Source organism: Alligator mississippiensis, chromosome 6, assembly GCF_030867095.1.
Source record: "Alligator mississippiensis isolate rAllMis1 chromosome 6, rAllMis1, whole genome shotgun sequence".
Classification (NCBI taxonomy): domain Eukaryota; kingdom Metazoa; phylum Chordata; order Crocodylia; family Alligatoridae; genus Alligator; species Alligator mississippiensis.
The window spans coordinates 6,282,271-6,308,607 of NC_081829.1; the positions used below are offsets into that span (position 1 = coordinate 6,282,271).

At 61.4% G+C, this 26,337-nt stretch overlaps 1 protein-coding gene across 3 annotated transcripts in view; it reads left to right on the forward strand.

Annotated features, from left to right (window-relative positions):
- Positions 1–26,337, forward strand: part of COL16A1 (collagen type XVI alpha 1 chain) — a 63,942-nt gene that overhangs the window by 15,026 nt on the left and 22,579 nt on the right. For all 3 annotated transcript variants that reach the window (XM_059729589.1, XM_059729590.1, XM_059729591.1), the window contains exons 6-39: positions 313–588; positions 862–942; positions 1,445–1,579; positions 4,603–4,653; positions 5,666–5,710; positions 6,564–6,599; positions 8,630–8,656; positions 8,921–8,983; positions 9,663–9,704; positions 9,789–9,833; positions 10,543–10,578; positions 10,953–11,015; positions 12,795–12,839; positions 12,934–13,029; positions 13,311–13,349; positions 14,393–14,437; positions 15,022–15,057; positions 15,491–15,607; positions 16,297–16,332; positions 17,256–17,291; positions 17,475–17,588; positions 18,057–18,101; positions 18,380–18,415; positions 18,702–18,755; positions 19,388–19,519; positions 20,722–20,757; positions 21,082–21,189; positions 21,629–21,751; positions 21,851–21,904; positions 21,985–22,026; positions 22,796–22,831; positions 23,128–23,181; positions 24,475–24,543; positions 25,267–25,320. In XM_059729589.1, coding sequence (XP_059585572.1) covers positions 313–588; positions 862–942; positions 1,445–1,579; positions 4,603–4,653; positions 5,666–5,710; positions 6,564–6,599; positions 8,630–8,656; positions 8,921–8,983; positions 9,663–9,704; positions 9,789–9,833; positions 10,543–10,578; positions 10,953–11,015; positions 12,795–12,839; positions 12,934–13,029; positions 13,311–13,349; positions 14,393–14,437; positions 15,022–15,057; positions 15,491–15,607; positions 16,297–16,332; positions 17,256–17,291; positions 17,475–17,588; positions 18,057–18,101; positions 18,380–18,415; positions 18,702–18,755; positions 19,388–19,519; positions 20,722–20,757; positions 21,082–21,189; positions 21,629–21,751; positions 21,851–21,904; positions 21,985–22,026; positions 22,796–22,831; positions 23,128–23,181; positions 24,475–24,543; positions 25,267–25,320 — 2,307 coding nt within the window. The remainder of the gene's footprint in view (positions 1–312; positions 589–861; positions 943–1,444; positions 1,580–4,602; positions 4,654–5,665; positions 5,711–6,563; positions 6,600–8,629; positions 8,657–8,920; positions 8,984–9,662; positions 9,705–9,788; positions 9,834–10,542; positions 10,579–10,952; positions 11,016–12,794; positions 12,840–12,933; positions 13,030–13,310; positions 13,350–14,392; positions 14,438–15,021; positions 15,058–15,490; positions 15,608–16,296; positions 16,333–17,255; positions 17,292–17,474; positions 17,589–18,056; positions 18,102–18,379; positions 18,416–18,701; positions 18,756–19,387; positions 19,520–20,721; positions 20,758–21,081; positions 21,190–21,628; positions 21,752–21,850; positions 21,905–21,984; positions 22,027–22,795; positions 22,832–23,127; positions 23,182–24,474; positions 24,544–25,266; positions 25,321–26,337) is intronic.

Genomic DNA, 26,337 nt, shown 5'->3' on the forward strand with positions numbered 1-26,337 from the left:
GGCATGTCTGGAACGGGTCCCCTGTGTGCCATGGGCTGTGCCAGCTTGGGATCCTGCCTTGCAACTGGCCCCAGCCCTCACCCCACATGGGAGGGGGTGGAAGGAGCTGGCTTGGCTGGTGGCAACGGTTGCACGATAGCTTGGCCTTAGCCGTCCAAGCCCCCGATCACCAGGCAGGGTCTTTGCAGATGCCACTCTCTGGGGATTTCCTCTGGCCCACCAGGCCCTGTCCTTATGACTGTACCTGGCTGTCTTTTTCCCACTGGCACCTGTAGAAATTGCCCTCAGCCACCACATCTCCTCTCTCCATAGCTCTCCCTGGCAGTCCACGGCAAAGAGAGGAGCCTGGAGTTCCAGGTCAAGGGCCAGGAGAAGGAGTTTGTGAGCACGGTCTTCACCGGGAAGGGGGTCACCTCCCTGTTTGACCAGAAGTGGCACAAGATGGTGCTGAGCGTGCAGAGCCAGGGGGTCTCGGTCCACATCGATTGCAGCTACATCTCCGCCAAGCCCCTGGAGCCCTGGCGGGCGGTGGCCGGCGAGGGCAACACCTTCATCGGTCTGGATGCCATGCAGGGCACGCCGGTCCAGGTGGGTCATCGTGCATGGGTCTTGAAGGGGCCAGTCTGGGCAGGAAGGGCTGGGGCGAGGGAGAGGAAAGCAGTAAGAGGGTGTGCGTGTGCACACATGTGTCACGGGCCCATAGCCTGCAGCAAAAGGGAATAGGGTCCGTCCTCCTGACGGGACAGGGACATGCAGAGGCTCCCTGGCTGAAATGGCTTCTGGGGCTAGGGTCAGCCCCCCGTGAGTGGGGGCTGCCTTTTTTGTGGCTCTGATGGGGTCCATGTGTTCCCACTCCTGCAGTTCGACATCCAGCAGGCGCACATCTACTGCAGCGCTGAGCTGGCCGTGCAGGAAGGCTGCTGCGAGATCTCAGCCAGCGGGGTGAGTATTAGCCTCGCTGTCCAGGGTCTCCCGAAAGCCCTCGGTCTCTTGGTCTCGCCTGGGGCTGGTGGGGCCAAGGGGCTCTCTCTCCACGTGCATACTTGGCTTTCACCCCTCTGGCATCCGGGCACCACCCAGGGCAGGCAAGTGACTTGTCCCCCGATCACACAGGAAGCCTGTGGCCAGTCTGAGGGTTGAACCGAGGCCTGCATCCCAGCCTGGTGCTCTGAGCACCAGAGCATCCCCCTCCCTGGGCAGGAGGAAGATCTCCCCATGTCCTTGTTGCAGGGGATGATGCATCCCCATTGCTGCCTCCAGCTGTCAGTCAAAGCCTGGGGGTCCTTTTTCCCTAATGATCCATGGGGGAGGATCTTTTGAGTTTTGCCCTCCTGCATCCTGTCTATACACGGGGGCTTGGTGGCCGTGCTCAGCTCCCAGCCTCTGCATGGCTCCGGTACCCCGGCCTCACATGCTGATGAGTTCCCATTTCCGCTTTGCACAGTGCCCTTCTGAAGCCCCCAAAACCCGGAGGCAAGCAGAGGCCTTGCAGAACAACAACCTGATTGAGATCAACCCCCAGTCGGAGGGGAAGGTGTATACCCGCTGCTTCTGCCTGGAGGAGACCCTGGGGGGCCAGGTGAGAGGGGGATGACTGGGGAAGGCGCATGGGAGGAAGGAGCTGGGAAGCGGCAGAGCTGCAACCACCCTTGGGGCTGGGAGCTTCCAGCCAGCTAGGCAAACTAGACGAGGCCAGCAGTGAGGCAGGGTCAGTGGCAGCCCCCCTCCCAGATGTCTCTGGCTGTAGAGCCCCCGTGCCCGGTGGATTGCATGACTTGCTGGGCACCAGGGCTTGGCCAACTGGAAGGCATGTCAGGAAGAGCTGGGAGAACGCTTAAGGCGCCGTGTGTGCGATGGAGAGGGGTCGTGCCTGGGTAAGAGCTGGAGAAGAGATTAAGGATCTGGCGAATGGAGCAGGACTGTTTGCTCTCTGGTTTCTCCCACTGGGAGCAGGGGCTGCAAGAGAGGATCAGAGCTGCTTCCAGCTGCAGGAGGCCTAAAAAGTGGCTCCCAGGTGGAAGAGGGCTGGGATCTAGGGAAGCTGCCCCGGCAGGCTTGGGTGAGGCATTCCCTGGTGCAGCTCTCTGCTCCTCCTTTCCTCAGCTTTCCGCTCAACCCTGGCCGTGCTCTTGTCCCAGACTAGCTAATCCCCCAAAGCAGAGCTGCTGGGGCACGTGTGATGGGCAGAGGGACCTTGCATAGGGCAGGGGACAGGCTTGGATACAGCAGTGCCACCCAGCCAGCTGCGCTCACTGGTGCTGTGCGTGTGTGCTCGTGCCTTCACTTCCCTTGCAGCATCCCTGGCAGCCCAAGAGGTCTGGGCTCGAAATCTGCTGGCGGCAAGGAGACAGGATATGAAGGACGGCCGGTTTCCTCTCTGTCTTGTCGTCTGTCCAAGCCTTTCCCCTCCTGTCATGGTGCCGTGGCCTTGACAAGCTGGCTCTTCCTGTGTTTACCACTGGGCTGCGCAGCTAGTGGGCTCCAGAGTCTGGCTCCCCATGGCCCACGGCAGTGCAGGGCTCTGGGAGCTTTCCATGTCCCCCGTCTCCCACGGAGCGGGCTGCAGCGTCTCTGGGCCTTGGGACCGGGCATGTCACTGAGCAACGTTCCCTCCTGGTGCCAGCGGTTCACTCCACATGGAGCATCAGCGTGGCAGTCAGTGCTACCAGTATGCCCTGTGCTTGGGAGGGCAGCCAGGTAGCTCTGAGAAGTAGACCCATTCAGGGGCCAGCGCAGCCCTGGGTGTCACTCAGAGCAGCCCCTGGGCTGCTGTAACCCATGCCTGATGAGTCCTGGGCAGCAGAGATAAGCCCTAGCAGAGCACACTCCAGCCCATCCCCTCCCTAAACTTGCCCCCCACCCCACATACTGCCTGTGCCAGCTAGCGAACCCCCACCAGTGCCCAGAGGATCTAGGCCACAGCGGTGCTCAGCGACAAGAGCCACATCTCCTTGCATTTGCAAACAGCAGCGAGCGGATTGCCCTTCTTGACCTCTGCCCTCATGCTTGCCTGGACCCTGTTCTCCCAGCCTCTCCTGACGGGGCTTTGTCCTGGGTCCAGCCTCTTCCATCGGCAGTCTAGGGCAGGAGGTACCCCCGCAGCCAGCCATACCCAGAAGCTGCTCGGGATGCATGGAGCAGGACTAGCGTGTTGTGGGGGCAGGGGGTTGGGAGCGACTGGTCCTGCTTTACCTGTGGAGGTTCGGTGCCTCTGGGCAGCGTGTCTTATAGCTGTGCAACAGGGTGAATCATGCCATTTCAGGAATAGGTTAGACAAGGACGTGTCCGGGGACGATCCTGCCTTGGGGAAGGGGCTGGACTAGAGGTGACCTCCTGAGGCCCCATCCAGCCCTGCTTTTCGATGGTTCTTCATCCCAGCCTGGGAGCCGGGCTGTCTGGCTAGGAAGCAGGCATCGGATAGGGGCCTACGAGGGCGGGTTGGGCTCTTTGGCCTGGCAGAAGGTGGTATGCTTAGGGCTGGGCCACAGCGCACCCCTCCAACAAACAGCCCCTGACATGGATCCTGATGCCCTCTGAGTAGCACAGACAGGAGACGGGAACCTGGCAACCTGCATGCTCTTGAACCCAGAACCAGGCTGGAAAGCCCAGCCCTGTGCCCTGAAACCCCTCCTGTTTGAGCGGCAGAGAGCAGGCCTCTGTCCCTGAGGTCTGTCTCTCCTCCAGGGCTCTGGGATGTTCCCCAGACCTCTTGATGCAGCGCCCACACCCCTGTGGTGGAGAACACAGCTGCATTGATTCACCCCTCCGCTTGAAATCCTGCATCACATTTTCCGCAGGCTGGGGAAGTGAGCAGTGACGGGGTTGTCGGGTCAGCGGGAGAGTCGGGGCGCGAGCGGCTGAGCGGCTGGCAGGGTGTGTGGGGGCCGAGGCCAGGAGAGGAGGGGAAAAACTCCCTCCTCAAACAAGCACTAGGCTTGTCTGTGCCGAACGGGGAGTTCTGGGCTCCGGCTGCTTCCTGAGCAGCCAGGGAGAGAGGCTCCAGGCTCAGAGGGAAATTGGACAGGGGTGTCTGTCCGAGGGTGCCAGGGTAGAGCCCAATGCAGGCAGGCAGGGGAGGAGGCTGGGGTTGGGCATGAGGGCGGCAGGGCAGGATGTTGGGTTTGACACGTCACTATAGGGTGCCTCTGGAGTCATGCGCCAGCCAGCAAAGACTTCCTGGGTGGTCAGGTCCAGCCCTCGCCGTCACCGGCAATGCTCCATATACCCCGTGTGAACGGGCAGGCTGCCTGCCTTGCAATGAAAGGGACTTGGATGGCAAGAGCAAATGGGCCGTGGAGGGCAGGGGGTTGGTTGCTGGCTGTCCGAGCCCAAAGCGCCTTTGTGGGGGCGTTGGCAAGGAGGTCCCCCCACCTGGATGGCTCTAGCTGTGTCGTGGGGAGCCGTATTGAGCTTCCAGGCAAGGCTGGGGGGTGGCATGGCAAGAGTCGTCTGTAGTTTCCAACCACGGGGGAAAGATGGTGCCTTCCCGCTTCTCTCAGCGGGGCAGTGAAGGATGACGGGAGCTGCCCCACCCAGCCTCCTCTTGCCCGCGACAGAGGCAGGAGGGTCTGTAGCGCAGTGGTGGCTCTGCTCTCTCTGCAGGAGGCGAAGGCGCCAGGGCAAGTCGGTGTGAAGGGTAACCAAGGAGAAAAGGTGAGGGCTATGGGGTGCACGTAGTGCAGGGGTGGGGATTGGGACCTCTCCTGTTTTTCAGCCCCCCGGATGGGTGCCCCCAGCCTGCCCTGCCCTGAACAGACACCCCCTTAGCATCCTGCTCCATGCCCCCATCGTTACCATGCAGTCTCTTATCTTCCACACCAGAGACCTTGATCCCCAGGGCACCCTGGCAGGCAGCCCGCTGTGCAGCCCACGCCTACATTTCCTCGCTGCCACTCTGTGCTCAGCCTGGCCAGGGGGCCTGGATCCCAGCCCAGCATTGGGAGCTGCCTCGCCCTGCCCCGTTGATTGGTGCGGGGGGGGCTCTTCCTCCTGCTGCCTTCCTGGGCATCGTGGGGAGACACCCTGTGCACTGTGCTCCCTCCACGGAGGCAGCGGGGCTCCATCCTGCCTCCTCCCCTCCCACCAAGGCTACGGACACTGAATCAAAGAGCGGCTTGTCCGGCTTCTCCTGCAGCACTTAGAGCGGTGTTTGCTCCGCATCGCTCCTGGAGAGATCCCAGCTGCTTCTCAGGGCTTCCTTGTTCCAGCCAGACTGGAGCTACTGGCATCTCCGAGCTCTGGCTGGGGCTCCCGGATGGCTCTGAAATGCTGGGCAGGCACCGGGACCTCGGCACCTCCAGTGCTGCCTGGCCTGGCCTCCCAGCACGAGTCCTGGTTTCCCCATTTATCCTGCTGGAGCTCAGACTGAATATTATCAGGAGCCCCGGGCAGGTGCAGGGAGACCCCCATAGCTCTGGGTTCTCCGAGGGGGTTTTTTTTTTGCACCCCCACTTGGCTGTGGCAGAGCCTGGGCACAGTCGGCCTGATGCCTCATTGGCTTTTGCTGGTGGGAGCTGCATGTAGAGCTGGCTTCAGCAAGGGAAAATGACTGTGCCCAGGCCCACATTGCAGGCCCAGATCAGAGGGGCACGGCACTGGTGTGTGACCCCGTGTATTCAGCCTCTTCCCTTCCTACACACACCTTTCTCTGTGTTGCTTCCCACAGGGCTACCAAGGCTCCTCTGGCCAGCCAGGCATGCCAGCGGGCGAGGTAAGGCGAGGCATTTGGGGGGCTGCGCAGTGCTCCAGCTGTGCCAGATGTGGGGGGGGGGAGCCCTGTTATGAGCTGGGCTCCCCTGCCCATCCACGCATGGCTCAGAGCAGCGAGGGAGCTGCTCTCTCTGCCCGTAGTCTCCTCATGTTGCTTCCCATGGAAGAAGTCCAGCTGGTCTAAGTGGTTTAGGGAGAATATAGGGCACTTGATGCCTGCCTGGCTGGAGCTGGCTGTTCCCGTGGAAGCAACTCGCAGCCACTGGTTTGGCTGAAGGAGCCTGTGGTCAAGCCACAAACCCACACGTACAACCCCCAGGTCAGCGCTGGCAGGTCCGGGAGCCCCAGGAGAAGGAGCTGGGAGGTGGAATCTGTTGCTGTAGGAGCAGCTGTGTGCTTCCCCCAGCCCTTCCTATGCTGCTCTTCCCCTCCTGCCCCCAGCAGCAGTTTCTGGGAGGGGGGTCAAGGTCAAGGTCAGGGTCAAGCCATTAGGTAGTAGCCTCTGGAGGGTTCCTGCCTGCTGCTGATGGCCTGGTCCTGGCCTCTGCAGCAGACTTGCAGCTGCCTCTGGTGTTGCCCATGCCTCTGCCTGTTGCACAGCACAGTCCTGGGCAGTGCCCAGCACCAGGCCCCACCGATGCCAGTCAATCTCCAGCAGCGCTGGGGCCTAACTCAAGTGCCTGGTTTGGCTTGTCGTTAGGAATATCCCCCCTACCCCTTTTAAATGCCCATCACCCTCCGTACCCCCTGGGGAGGGATCAGGGTGGTGCCCAGGGATCCAAGGTGGGAAGGTTTCGGGGCGGGTGGGGTCGGTTGTGCCCAGAGGTAGTTAAAGGCTTGCCCTTCTCTTCCAGTGCCCGCCCTGCCTGCCGAGAGCCCAGCACACCAACGTAAGTCAAGGACCTGAGGCTGGTTTGGGGTTTTGGCTTGGGGACAGGGTGTGAGGTTGGGAAGAGGGCTTCTCCCTGCTGTGGGGTGGTTGCAGGTCCTCCTGACTCGAGGAGCGCTCTGGGTCCTTCACTCTTCCCTGCTCTGTCTCCTGCTCTTGCCCACGCTCAGAGGAGGCAGTGTGGCCCTGTGGTCGGGGCTCTTGTTTGGGAGACCCATGTCTGCTTCCCAGCTCCGCCACAGCCTGCCTGTGTGACCGCTGGTGAGTCCCTTAGCCGCTCCCCCGTTGTGCTGGAGATAGCTGCCTGGCTTTCCTGCCTGGGGCTGGAGGAGTCACCACGTCACAGGGGGGGCTCCGGTCCTCTGGCAGTGGAGACAGATTCCCTCTTCAGCTTGAGGTGGGAATCAGGCCAGGTCTCTGGCGGGTCCAGCCCCCAGGTCTGACCCTGCAGAAGGCAGAGCCAGGTGAGCTGGGGACCATCAGGCCAGAGATCTGGCTCTGGGCTGCCCCATGCTCTGACACGGGAGACGAGGAAGTTGAGTCCCTGCCCTTCCAGGTGGTGCATTGGCACTGCAGGTAGACCTTCCACATCTCCTAATGCAGCGAGGCTGCCTGAGCTGCCCCGAGCGCAGAGAGCAGCCCGGGAAGGGCCGTCCCAGCCCGTGCCTAAGCTGCAGGTTGCCCAGGCCGTGCACAGCCCCATCCCTCCTCGGTGCAGCACCGTGGCTCGACACTCCCACATACCAGCAGGGCTCGTCATGGCCTGTGCATCAAAGGCCCCAGCCTGCCAGGGCTCCCCAGCACAGAGTGCCATGCCAGGCCATGCTGCGCCGTGCCATTCCAGCCCGTGCATGCTACCCGCTCCGCAGCCACGCCTCACCCACAGCTCTCGGAGCCCACGGGGGCAGGCGGGAATCACCGGAGATCCACCCAGCGCTGACTGCTGCAGCGATGGAGCTGCTTTCCATGGGGCTTGGCTCCCAGCCGGTGGGGAGGGGGGACGAGCCCCACAAAGGAGTGACGTGAGGCTTGCCCCTTGTTGCCAAAGCCGGGCGCAACGCCAGGGCTTGGATCTGGGCCCTGGACCTGTTTCACGGCACCAGTGGCAGGCCCCTGGCAGAAGGCCAGGAGCACCTGGTCCTAATTCCTCTCCCCACATCTCTGCCCCCATATAGCAGGACAGGTCTGTCCCCATCCTGCCCCCAGCTGTGCCGGCTCCCTGCTTCTGCCAAGTCAGAAGATGCTGCCGCAGCACCGGGCTGGATTCCTGTTGTCCCAGCCCCATGGGACCCATCCAGTGCACCCCAGGAGCTTCCCCGGGACCTCGCCTTCCTCAGCTTGTTCCTACCCCCCGTTTCATCTTCAAAGACCCCCCCCAGACTCGTCATCCTTCCTGGCCCAGGTCCGCCAGAGCATCTGGCTGGCTGGGGAACATCTCTGATGGCTTCCAGATGTCAGCAGGGTTCCTATGGCAACCCCCTTTTGGCACAGGGCATGACAATGAATGAAAGAGCGCGGGAGCAGAGGAAGGAATTAAGGCGCGAGGGAAGGAGGCGGCGGCGCAGCTCTCTGCGGTCTGACATTCCCCTCCGCTCATCCGTGCCGCAGTCGCTCTCCCAGCCAGCCGGCCTCTGCTGGGGAGCGGCTGGAGGCTCGTCTAGGGGAGAGCGTTGCTTCCTCTGCTTTGTGCTCCATTCCCCCCGTCCTGCTCCCAGCTCCTCCTGCCCGGCGGCAGGAGTCCAGAGGACCCAAGGCCTTCCAACAAGCCTCTCCGTGCACTGGTAGATGGGCCCTGACACGTCGATACCGTGATACCAGGTCACGTGGGCGTCCAGGCTGGTCACCGGTGCCAGAATCTGCCTGAATTGTGGCTTTCGTAGGAATGCAATTGCTTACGCCTCTTTTTCCCACCGTCCCCCACGCTCTTCCCTTCTTCCTCTCCTCTCCTGTCCTCCTGCACGTTGTCCCCCATCTCTCTCGGCTGCAGGGAGGGCCACGTTGCATTGACAGGTTTCTTTTCTGTCTCCTTAGGTCACGCTTGGTCCCCCCGGCCCCAAGGTAAGTGTGTCCCCACGCTGCAGAACAAGTAGAGCCCAGGGGCCAGCCCCTCTTTGGGGCATGGCCGGTTCTGTTTATGCCGCCCCTCCCTGGCTCAGAGGATGCTGGTGCCAGTGAGCGCACACTTGTGTGCTTGCACACACGTGTCTGTCCTGGTGTTCATAATTGTGCACATGCTTTTGCATGTGGGCTTCCCCATGTGTCCAGGGCTGGGTGCTCTCAATGCTCCGGCTGGCCCTACAAATCTCCCCTTCTCTTGCACAGGGTGGGAAAGGAGAACGAGGACTGCCTGGGACCTTCGGCTCAAAGGGGGAGAAAGGCGAGCGCGTGAGTGATTGGGATGGTGACCTGGCGCTGTTCGGCCTGCCTGATGTAGGGGCTGGAGGGTGACGTCCTGTGTGAAGTGTGCCCGGAAAGACCTAGCTGTGTCCCGTGTCCTCCTGTTTTGCCTCCCAGGCTGGTACCTCCCCCTGCCCAGGATGGCCTTGCCCTCAAGCTGGCTGGACTGCACAGTTTGGGGTCCCTGTCCCTGTTCCCAGCCAGCCCTGGGCACTGTCTCCCCGGCACTGTCTCCCCACCCATCGTCCCCCTCAATGGCACAGGATAAGCGAGCGTGCTGTCCCAGATGTGGCATGGAGGAAGGTGCTGGGTCTCAGCCAAGGAGGCTCCAGGGGCTGGTGGGGCCACGTCTGCTGGGGGAGATGAGGGGAGGGAGGCAAAACCAGATCCCACTCTCTGCTTGTTGATCAACCAGGGCTGCATCTAGGGATGGGCCTTGGCCACAAAGCCTGAGGGTGTCTCATCTTGGGCTTGACCCGTTCCCGTGATAGCTGGGCTGGTGGGGAAGGGCCCTTACCAGCGACCACTAGAGCAGACACCTTGTGCCTTCCCAAGGCTCTGGTGTCCCATTGTGCCCCAGCCCCAGGGTCTTAAACAGCTCCTCAACCCCCCGCATCTGCTATGCCAGCACTTTCTTTCCTCTGAAGCCTGTCCCTTCCCTCCGCAGGGCTCCGACTGTGTGCGGACCTCCCCCGACGGCCCCTTGCAGGTGAGGTGCCGCCCTGCTTTCTTGCCACCTTGCCCTCAGGGATGCCTCACGCTCCTCTAACCCTCCTCCTTTTTCTATCCCAAGTGTGCCGAGGGGCCGAAAGGCGAGAAGGGGGAGCGTGGCGATGTGGTAAGTGCAGAGCAATTGCATGGTGGCAGGAGGGGGATGCGCACCCCCTCTGCCGAGCTGGATTTCCCCATTGCTACAGCTCATCTTCTCCCTGTCGCCAGGCATCTGAGGTTCTCCCAGGCGTCTCCAATTGCTGCCCTGCCCTCCTGAGCCTACTCCCCCAGACTGGCACCGTGGGAGGCAGCATCCCCTGTTCAGCTACTGCCAGGGGCACAGCACCTGCTGGCTGTGTTATATAGGCGGGTAGTTTCCCCAGGGGCTGTCCTGAGCCTAGATGGGAGGTTTGGAAAGCCCAGGGCAGTCAAAATAGGCATTGCTCCCATGGAGTTATGCCCTTGACTCTGCTCCTTGCATCAGGACCCATTGGCCCACGCGTGGCACCTGCTCCGGTCTCTGCTTCCTTTTGATCCTTCCTCCCTTGGCAGCTGGAGAGACTCGTGCTCCCAGCCCTTGCACAGGTTAATCCCCCGCTGTAGCCTTTGCCAGGGGAGACCACTCAGATGTTTCCCTGCAGAGCAGCCAAGTGTATATGGGGGGAAGTAAATATTTATCAGCCAGGGTTTGTGCTGGGATTGCAGAGGAACCATCCAGCCATCTGGCGTGGGAGGGAGGCCTGTTCAGGGAGGTCCTGTAAGGTGGACACAGGCACAGGATCCTGCTGAGAGTAGCAAGGAGCCCTTCTAATGCCCCTTGCTTCTGTTGTGAACAGGGCCTGACGGGTTCGATGGGCGCTGATGGGCAGAAGGTAATTCCTCCTGGCTGTGGGTCCAGGACTGGAGGGGTGGCAGGACCAGGAGGGGCAGGGCTGTGTGGGGGGGTCATCCCACATGGCTGGAGAGGGCACCCCAGGGGCAGGGGCTCTCTCCTGGTGGGGAGAGGGTGTTGGGGGGAGGGATAGGGCCAAGTGAAGGTGTGAGCTGAGGGTTGGACCCAGCAAAGGGGTGGTGGGAGAGTGAAGGGAGGCCACATGGGGGTGAGCTGGATGCTGGAGGTGGTTAGAGAGGGATGAGTGGGGGTTTTGGGGAAGGGGCCTGGGGTCCTTGGGAATGAGACAGCCCCTCCTAGAGGGAGGCAACTGCATCCTCCACTGACTGCAGCTCTCCGACTTGCTTCCTGAAGGGCCAGAAGGGCGAGAAAGGCGACGGAGGGCTCCACGGGAAGCCAGGGCGCCCAGGCCACGACGTAAGTCCTTCCCTGCCATCTCCATCTTCAAACCCAGCCTCTCCCCTCTGAGAACTGCTTCCAGACATGGGGTTTGGCAGGTGCTGAAGCCATCCCTGTGGGTCCTCAGCAGCCATGAAATACCTGGGAGAGTTGCCAGCTCAGTTTGCAGAAGAGACCCCCTGACCCCCATGCACCCACCAAGGGCTCTGAGCCTGCAGGGTCTTCCCCGCACAGGTGCAGCGGAGGTGGGACCTTGCTGGAGGCTGAGCTGACTCCCGAAGTGCAGGGTTTCTCCAAGCCATCAGGGCTCTGTGGGCCAGAGGCACTGAGGGTGTAAATCAGCACAGCCCCTTTTACCCCTTCATGGAGGATCTGGCCCCTTTTTTTCAGTGTCTGGCCTGGCCCAGCTTTCCTTCCTTCGGGGATCCCCAGCTCCAGCCTCTATCCCATGTGCTGGCATCCTGGGAGCGCCCTCTTAGACAGCAGCGTGCTCCTGGGCACTGAGTAGGGGCTCGGCTGCCCACTCTTCTCCCAGACTGAGCAGGGTGGAGAAAGGCTCAGCGCCCAGGACCCTCGGCCACCTCCAATATCCTGGTGGGCCATGGGCTATTAGACAGACCCAGGGGCTAGGCAGCCAGGTGCCAGGGGTGCTGTGTGCCCTGGGGGTTTGATCCTGCCCTGGTCCTGTCCATTCCAAACCTCCCTTGGTTTAGAGTCAGGCCTTGCCTCGTTGCTGGGCTCTGGTGCAAAGAGGTACATCCTGTTTGCAGGGCACACCCAAGCCTGCAAGAGCTGCCTGTTCTGGACAGATTCCCACCAGCAAAGCCCTGTTCCCTACCTGACATTCCCCTGGCAGCTGTTAAGTGGCTGTGCTGTACAACAGATGCTGCATCCACCCCAGAGGTGGCTGCATTTCACCCGTGGCTGCTGAGCCCAGCAGTACATATGGCGAAGAGGTTTGAGATGCCTCCAGAGGGAGGTGCTGTATAAGTGGGAGGCCATCTTCGCAATGCCGCTTGCTTTGGCAGTCGCTCTGGCACCTGTGTGGGATTCCCTGGTGCGTGAACTCCCTAGAGCAGGGGCCAAGCCATGGTCTTTCGCTGGCAGGAGCTGACGGCAAGTGCACGCTGCCGTGGGATGGGGGATGTACTTGGGTTGCTGGTACCCAGTCCCCGCTGCTGCATCTTCACTGCTATCGGTGCCCCAGGCAGCTAGTTGAAAGCTGGCTCAGGTGTGTCTGCCTATGCTGCAGGCCTGCCTCCAAGGTACATTGACATTTCCAGGGGCCACAATCATAGAAAATGAGGTTGGGAAGGGACCTCAGGAGGTCACATCTAGTCCAACCACCTGCTCAAAGCAGGACCAGCCCCAACTAGGCTTCTGGGTCTTAAACATCTCCAAGGTTGGAGAGTCCATAACCTCCCTGGGTAACCTGTTCCAGTGCTTCACTCTCCTTATGAGAGAGGTTTTCCTAATATCTAACCACAACCTCCCTTGCTGCAACTTGAGCCCATTGCTCCTTGTTCTATCATCTGCCACCGCTGAGAACAGCCCAGCTCCATCCTCTTTGCAACCCCCCTGCAAGTCATCAAAGGCTGCTATTCAATCCCCTCTTGGCCTTCTCTTCTCCAGACTCCAGCATGCAGCGGTGTTATTTATTACTTGTGTCATGATAGCAGAACAAGTCATGGAACAGGTCTGCATGGTGCAAGGTGATGTACAGGCACAAAGCAAAAAGCTAGGCCTTGCCCCAGTGAAGCTACAGGGATGACTAACTCTTCTTTCCTTCCCTGACAGGGCCGGCCTGGAGAGATATGTGTGGTGGGGCCCAAGGGCCAGAAGGTACTGTGCTGAGGGTTCGGTGGGCAAGAGATGACTTGTGGATGGGGACCCGGTGGCAGAAGATGCCAGGCTCATGGCTCTGTTTACTTTCTAGGGTGATCCAGGGCTTGTAGGACCAGAGGGGCTCGCTGGAGAGCCAGGTCCACCTGGGGTGCCCGGGCCCTCAGGGATCGGACTGCCAGGGAAGCCGGTAAGGATTTGGTTAGGCTCCCAGGCCCCCCGGCCACCTCTCCAATGGGATGTGCACAGTTGCCGTTCCAGCCTGCCAGCCTCTTGGGGGGCTCCAGCAATCCTTGGGGCCAGTGGGCTGCATAATTAACTCTAGTCCATGGCATGGCTGGGTGGGGGGAGTTGTGTGTGCCATAGCTGCAGGCTTCCCATTGCTCACGGACCAAGCTGGGATGCTGGGGTCCAGCGCTGCGGTGACCGCATTCCCCCCAGGCTGGGCTAACCCCTCTGTCTTTATTCCAGGGGGACCCTGGGGGCCCACCGGGTCCTAAAGGAGAAAAGGTTAGTGTCTCCTCCACAGGTAAAAGCCAGCGTGCCCAGGGCAGGGCCTGGCAGGGCTATAGCCATGCCTAAGAGAACCCCATCTCCTCTGGGTCTGGAGCCGGCCCAGGATGGAGGGTCCTGCTCAGATAGGACCCCTGGACCTTGGTACCCATCCTCTCATTCCAGCAGAGGCCACAGCTGCCACGTGGAGCAGCAGGAAGCAGGCCCCACAGCAAAGGGGGCTGAGACAGACCCCATTAGCAAGGCTGCCCCCCTGCCTGCCTTTGTCCCCGAGCCGTAGTGAAGGGCAGGGGGGTGATGGGAGGGAGGACAGATCCCTGAGCTGGGAGCTCAAGGGCTTCGGGGAGAGGAAGTGGCTGGGCAGCGGGGGAGCGGGTGGAATTGGGCTGCTTTTGCTTTCATCTCCTTCCAAGGAGAATCCAACCCGCCACCCACGGGCTGAAGCTCTGGCAAGCCCGCGGGAAGCAGCAAGCTGGGGTGATGTCAGCTCCGCGTCTCGGAGTTGGGGACTGTCTGTGCATCTGTGCAGCAGAGCTGAGTTTCTTGTCCAGGCTCTGCTTCTTCCTGCTGGCTCCCCATGCAGCTTCCCTGGGCATAGGCCTGGCATGGGCAGAGACTTCCCCAGAGGGAGGTAGCTTGGCAGCCCCCAGCTGTACCTGTGTAGAGGGTGGGCATCTCTGGGACAGGATAGCGAGGGGTGGAGGAGCAGGGTTGGGGCAATGGTGGGGCTGAGTGCAGGGAGCCAGGGGCTTATAGGTCAGCATCAGCAGAGCTGGGAGCAGAGAGCCCAGGGCTGGGGTAGCAGGATGGCTACAGGGCAGCATAGAGGGGCATCCTCAAGCCTGTGTGTAGGACCAGGGGGGCTGCAGGGGAGCTGTAACCTCAGGAACCCCACACTAATCCCCAGCCTCATGCACTGCCCCTGCAGCTCAGCTCTTGGCTGTGGTGTGGTCCAGCCAACCACGTTTCCCTGGCGCTGCCTGGTGTCTGGCCAGCCCCGGGCTCAGGCTGTTTGCATTCTCTCTGGCCTCTGTTTCTAGGGTAATTCGGGAGCTCCTGGACCCGAAGGTTCAACTGGGAAACCCGTGAGTGCCAGCCTCCTCTGGCCTGGGAGTGGGGGGTTGTGGGCTCAGCGCTGGGGTGGGCAGGGGGGGTTGTGGCTTTGCATTTCAGCTGCTTGGCAGGAGCAGAGGTGGGCATTGAGCCCAGCTGTCAGGGAGGGGCTGGGAGCGTCTGACTCTGGGCCGAGGCCCCACTAGCTGTCCTAGAGCTGCTAACATGCCGGCCTCTCTCCTCCGGAGAGATGGGTTCAAATGCAGCTAACAGATCAGGGGAGCCAAAGGAGCCAGCTGGGCACTGCCCATCAGGACAGCCCCTTCTCAGGCAAGGCCTGGGACCAGAACGGCCAAGGGAAAGGGGGTCCGCAGCAGGTGGAGGTGTTTGAGCAGTGGTGTGTGTTGAGGGGCAGGGCAGAGGTGAGGAGCATTGGCCGAGGGAGCTCGGGGCTGCTGATCGTGAGCAGGTGGCAAGGGGCTGTGAGCTGGGGGGTGTCTTGCTGCAACAAGCTGGTGCTCTCCCCAGCGGGCTACAGGGGGTTGCTGCTGCCCAGTGCCCTGTGCTGGGGCTTGCTCATCAGCTCTGCGGTGTGTAACCAGCATCTGTTTCTCAGGGGAAGCCCGGGACCCCCGGCCTGAAAGGCAACAAGGTGGGTACCGCAGCAGGGGCGGGAGAGGCAGTTTGGGAAGAAGCGCAGTGCGGCAGGGAATGGAGATGCCCCGAGGCTGCCTGTTGCACATGGAGAAGCCTCAGCCTTTCTCCTGCCCTGCCTACCCCTCCCTGGCGCTTTTGTGGCTGTCTGGAGAGACTCCCAAGATAGAGGTGATGCAGGGGCATAATAGTCCCATGTGCCCTCACCACCCAACCCTGCCTGGGCACTCCGTTGGGTCCTGGCAAGACCTAACCCCTCTGGGCCCTCTGCATTGCACCCCCGGAGCCATGGGGAGACCCCAAGTTGCGTGTGCCTCGTGTTCGCATCAGATGCAGTCACCTCCTCTTAGGGACCCCATGTTTCACTAGGAGGGTGAGTGTGGAGGGTACCCAGAGCTATCATCACGTGTTTCCCCTTCTCCCTCCCCCAGGGTGATCCATGCGAAGTGTGTCCCACCATCCCCGAGGGGCTGGTCGACGCCATCGGCCTCCCAGGAAAGCCAGGGCCCAAGGGTGAGCCCGGAGCACCGGGGAAGGCTGGGATCGCGGTGAGTCTGAACCAGCCCCTGCCTCTGCCAGTGAAGGACCCCGCAGGGCACTTTGGGGGGCAGGGGGAGGCTGTCTATGGAGCACCGCACATCTGGGCCATGCGCGGGGAGCAGAGGGGGAGGAAGGAGGGTGAAGGAGTGGGTGGCGGAAAGGGGCTCTAGCTGCTTCCTGCCTTCTCCTTGCCCTGCTCACACCACCCAGCCCCCTGCCCGCTCCTCATGCAGGCCCTAGCTCCCCGCTGCCCTCGCCGGCTGCATCAGGGAGGTTGCTTTGGGTCCAGATGAGAGGCAGGATGGAGGTCAGCACTCAGTGCCCAATCTGCCCACCCAGCTCCCAGGGGCTTGGCCGTCCCGCTCCTCCCCAGGTGTGGGATCCAGCCCAGAGCTGGCACCAGCCAGGGCAGGTCCTGCTCCCCCCAAAACGCTTGCAGTCTCATGGTCCATCCAGCCCTATCTGCCTGGCTCTGTTCACCGGTTACCACCCATGCCCTACTAAGGAGTCCCTATTTGGGGGTAGCCCAGACACCAACGGGGCTGAGCAGGGGTATGAGGGGCTGTGCGGCAGCACACAGCACCCACGCAACCAGCAAAACCTCGCGCTTGCCTCCTGTGGTCCCTGGTGGTAGGACCTGCAGCGAGGCAGCCGCACAGCCCTGCTCCATCTCACTGCTTGGTTTTCCCCCCTCCAGGACAAGCCGGGACCCCGTGGACACAAGGGCGACAGGGTAGGTGATGCCTTCGCTCCGGAGTCTTGTGCTCTGGGGATTGTCACAGCTCACACTGCTAGTGACTCCATGCCAGCCTGGGCCACATCTCCTTACCCTGAGACCATGGGGTGGGGGCCCCCAGAGAGTCTCCTCCAGCTGTGGGCAGTATGGGGCCTATGACACACAAAGCTAGCCGCTCTGCTCTGCAGAGGACGGTGATGCCTCCTAGCCCCAGTAGCACTTTCAGATGCAGAACCTGCAGACAGTCCACAGGATGCAAAGCTGCGGGGAGGGCTCCCCAGGGCACACTGGACCCCACGTTGTGTCCAGTCTGGGGGGGGGCAGGTGGACGGGGGTATATAGGAGAACTAGAGAAGGTGCAGAAGGGCAGCAAGGAGTATGGAGGGGCTTCCATATGCAGAAAGACTAAAAAGGCCAGACCTGTTCAGTTTAGAAAAGGGGCATGAGAAAGGATACAAAATACTAAATGGCAAAGAGAAAGTCCACCGGGACATCGGACTGTGCTTTTTCACGCAGCGCGTCATTAAAGCGTGGAGCTCTGCTACCAAATGTGGTGGAAGCTGAGAGCTTAGCCGGATTCACAAAGGGATTGGACGTGTTCTTGGAGGAAAGGGGCATCCATCACTTGAGCAGGGGAGTGAAGGGCATGGCCTCTGCATCAGAGCTTCCTACACCTTAAATACGGGAGGCTGCAACTGAGGGGGGAACAGGGGAAACCCCTGTTCATGCCCTGGTCTCTCTCCCTGTCATCGTCCGCTCTTTGCCACTATGACACGGGAGACTGGGCAGGCTGGACTCATGGTCTGACCCAGTAAATGGCAATTCTTATGCTGTTGTGGTCCAAGCCGCTGTGGGAAGGGCTGCTCCAAGGCTGGGCTTTGTGTCCTGGCTGATGCCCCACTGGTGTCTGCTTCTTTCAGGGAGACCCTGGCATCAATGGGATCAAGGGTGAGAAGGTGAGTGCCCGGTAGGGCCCTTCAGACCCCCCATGGGGACCCCTTCTGCTCTCACGCTGAATGCAGCGGCTGCCTCTGGTTGCCCTGCAAAGAGAGACCCCGTAGGCAACCTGCGGGGTTTATCTGGCTGTATCAGTGGCCGCGGAGCCTGTCTGACCCCGCACTGTCCGGTTCCTTCCCTAGGGTGAGCCCTGCTTGCAGTGCGACCCCGTTGTCCTGGCTGCCAGGCTGCGGAGCCTGGAGGGAGCACCCACGGGGGAGCCGGGGGCCCCGGAGATCGGCCTGCCTGGGTTGCCGGTGAGTACACATCCTTTGTTCCCCTCCCCACTTGCAGGGGACGTGCAGTGAGAGGCTGAGGGGGCACGTGGGTGGAAGCACGGGGGATTTGAGTGGGGACCGCACTCGGACTGCATCCAAGTCCCTGTGGAGCCAAGCCCCTGGCCCAGGCAGCGCTCAGGGCTCCAGCCTCCCTCCTACTGCTGGTGCTAAAGGCCAGGGCTGCACCCCCTCTCCACCCTAGCCAGCTAGGAGCCTCCATTGCCCTTTCCTTTGCTCCCAGTTGGGCCTGCCTACCCTTTTCCCTCTGCCTTGGCCTGGCTGGTGCTGGAATTAATTCCCTGGTTGGTCCCAGCTGTGGTCCAGGCTCCAGGGCTGCAGAGGGCTGTTCCCAGGGGTCTTCCCAGACCCATCCACAGGCCTCCCGGGATCCCAGCCTCTCTCCCCACCTTGCTGAATCCACCACTCAGAGCTTTGATTGTGTTGCAGGGGAAAAACGGTGCTCCTGGGCTGGCTGGAGCCAAGGGACAAAAGGTGAGTGCCCCTTGCCCCCATCCTGCCTCTGTCCCCTCACCCTTGGAGGTCTCTGGGACTGAAGGGTTGGATCAGCTCCAGCCAGGTCTAACCTCCTTTCTGTGGGTCGTAGTGGTGCCCTGCTCTGCCATGAAACTGCTGGGCGAGGCTGAGCCCACACAGGGCCAAAGTTCACGTCACTTGTGAGCCCTGTGGCCCTGCTGGGTCTGTGCCATCGCTGTCTCTGTCCCCCGCCCCCCTCTGAGCCTGACCCAGATACTCTCTGCTCTACTTCCTAGGGGGATGCTGGCCAGGAGGGACCTGCTGGCAAGCCTGTGAGTAGTAGGGGGCAGCGGGTCCCCTTGGGCTGGGCTGGGCTGGGCTGGGTGTTGGGGGCAGGGGGTGGCTTGCCACTGTCCAGCTGGTTGGAGGGAGGGATGCTGGGTCACAGGTGTGGTGTGATGACAGTGAGTCAGGGAGGGAAGGGTTAATCCAGGTGTGGGTGGACTTCTGGGGTAGGGTGGCAGGGCTGTGTTTGTGTGTGTGTGCACAGACCAGGGCCTGCCTAGGTGCTTGGGGTCTGAGCTGACACCTCCTCTCAGCTGCTGCTTCTCTGTGCAGGGCTCTGCTGGTGCCAGAGGGGACGTGGGGCCCGAGGGTCTCAAAGGAGCAAAGGTGAGACTCAGGCTGGCCTGGCTCGAAGGGACCAGCGTCGAGCACTAGGGGAGGCAGCCAAAGGGTGGGGGGCAGTCAGAGAGGGGAGGAGTGGGGCACTAAAGAGGGCAACCCGGGCTGCATCACACCCATAGTTGGCCCCAGTAATGCTGCCTGCATGTTGATGGAGCCTCTTCTGCAAAATCCCCACACTGGGTACAATTTGGGGGTGAGGGATGATCCCCTTGCCCATGTGCACACAGCCCCTCTCTACTCAAGGGCACCCCCAGCATGGGCGGTGTCTGCTCCCTTGCTCGCAGTGGAGGCAGAGCAGCGGCCTCTGTGCTAGTGCTGACATGCATCACCCCAGTCCCAGCAAGGCAAAACCCAGCTGCTTGCAGCCAGGCGTGGAAGGATTCCCCTTCCTGCCCCACGTGGTCATCTCTACTCAGACCCACTCCCTGCCAATCCGAGTGTGGCGTGCTCCATGATGGGCACCTTGGGCTGGGTGGGGCACGCTGGGACCAGATGTCAGTGGCTTTAGACAGTGTGGGGCAGGGACCCCAGGCTCTTTGCCAGCAAGGGACTGGGAGCTTAGAGCAAGGAGGTGCCCTCCTCTCTCTGACCCCAGGATCTCTCCATGGCCATTGCAGGGGGAGCCGTGTGAGCAGTGCCCTTCTGGCTCAGAGGCGCTGGAAGGCGGGAAGATTGTGGTGACCGTGCCCGGCCCTGCAGGGGAGAGAGGCGAGCCTGGTCCACCCGGCGTGGGACTGCCTGGCAAGGCGGTGAGTCAGCTCTGCCCTTTGGGATGGACCAGAGGCCTGCGCGATTGTGGGGGGTGGTTGGAAGGAGTGAGCATCGCAGTGCGGAGGTGCACTGATGCAGCTGAGATGGCCATGAAAGAGCTAACCCCCAGACCCGCTCTGAGCCCGGGGCTCTGCGGGGCTGGGTGCAGGGGCCAGGACACACTTGGTCCCTGCATGCATCACATAAACACCTTTTATAAGTGGGAAGGGGATGGTGCCCCCAGCTGAAGGGAGGGGGTTGGAGGTGAGGGCATGCCTTTTGCCCTTGCTGAGCCATGAGCCAGTGCCACTTCATCCCTGCTCCCAGCAAGGTGCTGGCACAGAGCAAACAGGGCAGGAGACTGGGAGCCCGGACTCCTGGGTTGCAGCCCCATCTCTGAGCTGGGAGAGTCCCTCTTTCCTGGAGGTTGAAGAGGATCCCGGGAGCCAAGTTTCCAGCCACTGACTCAGTAGCAAAAGAAACAGAAATTCCCTGTGGAGCAAATCACTTAGTTCTTTATTATTAAATTGCCCCCAAATCTTGTGTTTTGCAAACTCTTCTGGCCTCAGTTTTTCTCTGGTTCTTGAACCTTCTTCGCTTTTGAAACCCAGAGTCCACTTTTTCCTTTTCTTTCCCCCTTCTGGGAGCTGATGTATATCAGTAATGTGCACATGCATGTTTTGCTTGGAGCCTCCTGGCTTCTCTTGGTTGCTGGTGGTTCCTCTGGAAAGTCTGGATGAAGCGAGAACTTTCCAACAAAGTGCTTGCATTGGCTGCAAAAGCCACTTGTCAGTTGGAGGGGAAGGATGCAGGTTGGCAGGGACAGGGCACCAGGCTCAGGACGGGGCAGGCATGGTAGATGCCACCAGCATAGGATGAAGGTTTCCAGCTGGGGCTTCCAGAGCTGGGACATTTCCCTCAGACCATGGTGATGAGTGGCTTGGGACCCCAAGGTCATGAGTTCCTACTCACCCAAGAGATAGAGCGGCTGTGCGATGGGTTGATTTTAGCTCCAGGCCCATTATAGAGCTGTTCTCACCTACTAGTCCATGTGGTCCAAGTGCCTGGCTGCATTGCAGATCTGGGTTCCTCCCTTACAGGGGCAGGGAAGGGATGTTGTTGTGGGGATGGGGGGGTCAGGGACTTTCCTTCTACCCTGATGGGCTGATTTCTTCCTCCTGCTGCTGTTTTGTTTCACCAGGGCAAACCAGGGGAGCCTGGGCAAAAAGGACAGAAGGTGAGATGCCTGCCAGGGGAGCCCCTCTGTATGGGACTGGGTGGGGGCATCTGAGCATCCCCCACCAGGGACAGGGGTGGGTGGCTTGAGGGCATGGAGCTGCTGGGAGCGTGTACCTGAGGTCTGGCTCGCACCCGAGTGGAGCAGCCTTCCATGTACTCTGTGGAGGGGAAAGGGGCTGGGGGCCAAGAGCATGCCTCTAGTGCCCACCCCAGAGCAGCTGGCACCCAGCTTCCCGAGGAGAGCAGGGGCAGGAGCCTGGGGCGGTGGGTTTGGGCATTGCATGCTTCCCTGCCTCACATGCTTTGTCTGCTCCCTGTCTAGGGAGATGCTGGGAACACAGGCGACCCTGGCATCCCGGGCACAGCGGGGTTGCCGGGGCTTTCGGGAGAGCCTGGCACCAAGGGTCTGAAGGGGCCTAAGGGTGAAAAGGTGAGTGCCTGGATGCCCCCGCGGGGCTCTCAGCAGGGCCCAGCAAGGGTCTTAGGAGCCACCTCAGTCTCCTGTCTTTGCAAGGCCTGGCATCGCCGCAGTGCCAGGGCATGCCCTTCCCACAGGGGGACCCACCTGTGCCCCATATTCCCAGTCTCCCACTGCTCCTCTGCAGGGGACCCTTCACCCCTTGCAAAAGCTGACTTCCCTTCCCCTCACCCCACAACATGCGCTCCCTCCCATCATGGTGCCATGGGTGCCTCTCCCAGATCTGCTCCATGCTGCTCTCTGATGGTCCTGGCAGTCCTGCCCCAGGCAGCGAGAGACACCCACAGTCTCTGAAATGGTGGGCAGCGAGTTCGAGTCCCCAGTGCTCCCGATCCATGCAGGTGGGTGGATGTCTCCGTGCTCCATCTCTCTGCGTGCTGCCTCCTTGCAGGGAGACGCCTGCGATGCCTGCCCCAGTCTCCAGGGCGAGTTCTCGGATGTGGTTGGGATCCCAGGAAAGCCCGGACCCAAAGGGGACCAAGGGCCTCCAGGCATCGGACAGCCAGGCAAAGCCGTGAGTGCCCCTCACCTCACCTGGCACCGCTGCTGGCAGTGTGACGCCGATGCCAGCTCTGCCGTGACTGCTGCTGGCTAACGTTTCTCTGTGTCCTAGGGAAAACCAGGACTCCCAGGGATCCAAGGGCCCCCTGGGCTGAAGGGGCTGCAGGTGAGTGCAGGCTGCACCGGGTGCCAGGAGCTGCCATGAGCTGGAGCCCTGCCATTCACCCACTTCTCTGGTCTCCCTAGGGTGAGCCTGGGCCCCCCGGGATCGGGCAGCAGGGTCTGGAGGTGAGTGTCAGCATGTGGCTGTAGCCCAGGGCGCCTGTTCTGTGACCGTCAGCCCCATGCCACCTTCTCCCCGACCACAGGAGCCTGCATGGTGCCTGCTCTTTGCACACTTGCCTCTTGCCTCCTCCCCAGCTGGGCCAACCCCTGCTTCCCAAATGTTGCACCCTATTACAGCTCCCTCTACCCTGGTCTGGGACACACTGGACATTGCTCCTCACCCCACCCAGCTCAGCAAAGCAAGCTGGCATTGCCTTCCTCCTCCTCTCCCCTCCTTCATTCCAGGAGCCAGGTCTGCTCTGCCCAGCCTCCCTTGTCCCTCCTCTCCCAGCTCTCTCTGCTTACCCCTTCAGCCTTGGCTCCGGGGGCACAAAAGTCTTCTCCTCCCTGGCTCCTCCCTGCAGCCTGGCCTGGGAGCCTCTATTTCCTCCTTTTTCTGATTGTCTTCAGTCTTAAACTACCGAAGCATGTTGGGGGGGAACGGAGAGGCCCAAGGGACCTCAGATGAGGTCCAGCGCCCCCCAGCCTGTGGGACTCCATCACCTCTGAGATGCCACAGGTACTTATCCAGGGATAACCCCGAGCAGAGGAATGTGTCGGAGTCCAACCTAGACCCGGCCGGATCCGGGAGGCCCAGATGACCTGAATGATGCCCGTCCTGCAGCGGGGCATTCCCCACCCCATCCAAGGCGAATGCCTTCCCTGCCTTCCCCATCTTCTTGCTGGAGCCTGTGACTGGAATGAGACTCAACTGGTTCTCTCTGTTTTGCAGGGGGAGCCTGGGAAGACCGGCTTGCCTGGCCAGCGTGTGAGTACAGCTCCACCTTTCCCCACTCCCTCCCACCCCAGGGAAAGGGCTTGAGGCAACTCGGCTGCGGCCAGCCCAAGCCCTCCTCCGTGGCGCGGGGCTTATCACAGAGCAGCCACTCAATTGCAAAGGGCATGTGTGTGGGGTCGGTCGGGCATCAGGGGAGCCCTTGAAGAGGGTTTTCTCTGTGCAGCATAAACTGTATCATGCCAAGGTGCCTCAGGACTGGCTGCAGAGCATGCCGTCAAGTGGGGAGAGCAAAGGCAGTCCTTGATTGGTTTCTTCTTGCCCCTCAGGGACCCTCCGGACCTCAAGGGCCCCCAGGAGCAGCAGGAGAGAAAGGCATCACGGTGAGTGCCCCAGATGGGCACTGGGCTCTGCCTTCGAGCCCACAGGGGACTTGCAGGAGAGCAGGCACTGCTGCCTGCTCATTACAATGATGGAGCTCAGACCTGGAGCCAGCCGCTGTCCTTCCAGGAGCCTCCCGCGGCTGGTATCACAGAACCGACTCTGGTGATGAGCCGCGCAGAGCTGGCTGATGGGGGTGTGGGTCCAACTGGCTCTGCTCAGCCCTTTGCTGTGCCAGCTGGGGATGCTGGTGCTGATAGCAAATGGTGCCAGCTGAAATCCAGAGGCAGGGGCACCTGAGGGGCCAGATGCCATGGCCTGGTCAGAGGTGCAGAGGATAGGGGATGCCTGGATGTGCCTTGGGGATTTTGCCTGCATCCAAGTTCCCAGCTTTACTGGGAACAGGGTGGGAAGGGACTGGGCACAGTGCCTGGAAGGGCCTATGCCCTCTGCTTGATGCCTTCTGCCTCCGCTCCTCACCCCCTGCCTTGTGCTGGGCCTCTGCCTCCTGCTGCTGGGCTCCCACCCACCCAGCCCCTTTCCCCCATCAGAAGAGCTGCTGCAGGCATTGGGCACACCCCACTTCATGGTGCCAAGCAGTCCTACCTGCAGTTGTTCCCATCCTTGCTGCCCCCTCTGTAGCCCCACAAGTTCACCTGATGCAGAGACCAACCCATCCTGTCCCTGTGAGCCACTGGTCCTGCCCCACAGCCATCCCTACCCTTCCAGCCCCAGGTCACGGGGCATCCTGTATCTGGCAGATGTGTGCTGGTAAGTCACAGTCACCCTGTGGCACCGGCAGCCTGCCTAGAACTGCTCCAGGGGGATGCACCGGACATCTAGATACAACAGAGCCATCGTGTGGGCTAAGCAAAGGGTTAACCAGGATCCTGGCACAACACTCTCCATCCCTGGCACACTCCCCCACCAGAGTCAGGTGCCCAGCATCCTGGCATCCTGTGTCCCTGGCATCCTGCAGCTGCCCCAGGTGAAGGGCACTCTGTTGGCACATCGAGCAGGGGGCAGAGATGCTGCTGGCTGCTGCCCAGGCCACCGTGGGTCTTGACAGCTCCATCTCCTTTCCAGGAGCATGCTCCTCTGCCCAGGCTCCAAACCTTCCTAGCAGAGGTTTTATAGTTGTGCCAGTGGCTGAGTTATTGGCACCAGCTGTGACTGCAGGGAGGAGGGCGCTGTGTCACCCAGGCAGAGCCAGGAAGACCTGGAGCCTGAGCCTCGAGCCTGTGGCAGTCGCTTCCTCACCCAGTCCAGAGGTGACTCTTCTTTCCTTCCTGCAGGGATCGCCTGGGCCCAGAGGAGCTGAGGGCCCCCCCGGGCCTCCAGGAGCCAGTGTGGTTGGGCCACCGGTAAGTGCCAGGTTCCAGCTCCTGGTCTGGGATGCTACTGGTAGCCCCCAGGGTCCAAACCTGGATGGGTGCCCAGCTTCCCAGCACATGGCTGGGTGCTCTCAGGGTGCCAGGCTTCTCCCCCATGGCACGACACAGGTGCCATGTGTGACCCCAGGGCCACTGGGCACGGCCGCATCTGTCTGCTTATTTCCATAGTGGGATGGGAAAAAAAGAGGGCACATCTCTGCTGTGGCCCCCGCTCTGGTACAAGACTCTCATGCTTTTCTCCAGCCCAGCGAGCAGGGCTGAGACCTGGCTGCACTGATTGCAAAGGGGCTGCAGGACACGCCAGCCCCTGCAGCTCTCCCTAGCTCCCAGGCAGACTGACCGCTGCCTGTGCTGCTTTCCACCCCGCTGGGGCTTCCTCCCTCTGGGCCTGGATTCCCAGGGCCCAGGAGGGGCCTGCTGAGCCCCCGCAGTGCAGACCCATAGGCAGGCTCCAAGTCCTGCTCCGTGCCATCAAGTCCCTGCTCCGGGCACTCCCCAGGATGCATTGCCAGCTGGTGGTGCACATGGAAGATGGGGTGTCAGATCACCTGGGTTCTGCTCCCCGCTCTTTCCTAAGCACTGGGCCATAGCAGGAAAGTGGCTCGGTCTCCTTGTGCCTCGGTTTCCCCATCTGTCTACTGAGGATGAACCCTCGCCTGCCTCTTACCTCTGCTATTTTGGTTGCTCCCCCAGGGCCGCGAAGGGCAGCGGGGGCTCCCAGGGATGCCTGGATCCAGCGGGCTGATGGTACGTAAGCTGCAGCCCTGCTCTCCTGACCCTGCTCCGTGCAGCTCCCCCCGGATAGCCTGTTTGCCTGAGCCTCAGTGCCCTCGAGACCATGCCCCTGCTCCTGATCTTCCCTCCTGCCGTGAGCTAAGCCTGCCCTGCAGGGATTTGCACCGCAGCATCCCAGCATGGCCCTTCCCATGGGGTCGCATCAGGCCATGCCACGGCCGGCCCTAGGCCCGATCCTTGGCATGAGCCACCTTGCTTTCTCAACTGTGCCAGCTTCTGAGCTTCGATGCTGGTGGCCTCCATCTCAGGAGACATGAGAGCAGCTGCCACCCCTCGCCCTGAGTACATCTGGTGTCTGGTTCAGTCCTGGTGACAGTGATGGTGTGAACCAGGGACTCTCTGCCCCCATCATGGTGGGCTCCATCATCCCCTCCCATGACTGCACTCGTAGTCCAAACCGGGCGCTGCGCTCCCAGTGAGAAGGGGCGTTGTGGCAGGGGAGTGGGGGAGGAATAGGCCCATCCATGCCTTTTCCCAGGGAATGCAAACACCCTTGGAGGCCAGCTCTGCTACAGCTGCCACAGGTGGCCTTGGGCATGCTGCTTAGTCTCATTGTAACTCAGTTTCCCCTCTGCTCAGTGGGGATAACAGCACAGTCAGTCCCATCATGGGGCCAGCCCATGGAGGCCCAGTGTTAAGGAGGGAAGGGAAGTCTTCAGTCTGGACAAGAAGGGTACCAGGTGGTGGCTCATTCAAGGCAATAGGGCATATTTCTCTCCTGATCATGCCTGTGTTGCAGACTCATGTGAGAGCCTAAAGGGAGCCTGGCCAGCGTGGGGCAATGTGGCCAGTGGGGCTAGTGGTGCCACGTGGATGTGACCCATGGGGTGTTCCCCGAGGGGCCAGGTGTGGCAGGATGGGGAAGGGGTCTGGGTGCTGCTCTCAGCTTTCGCTTGGGAGCCTGGCCATTGACTTCAAGCCAGGCCTGTTTTCCCAGACAGGGGAACGGACACAAATAAGGTCACTACT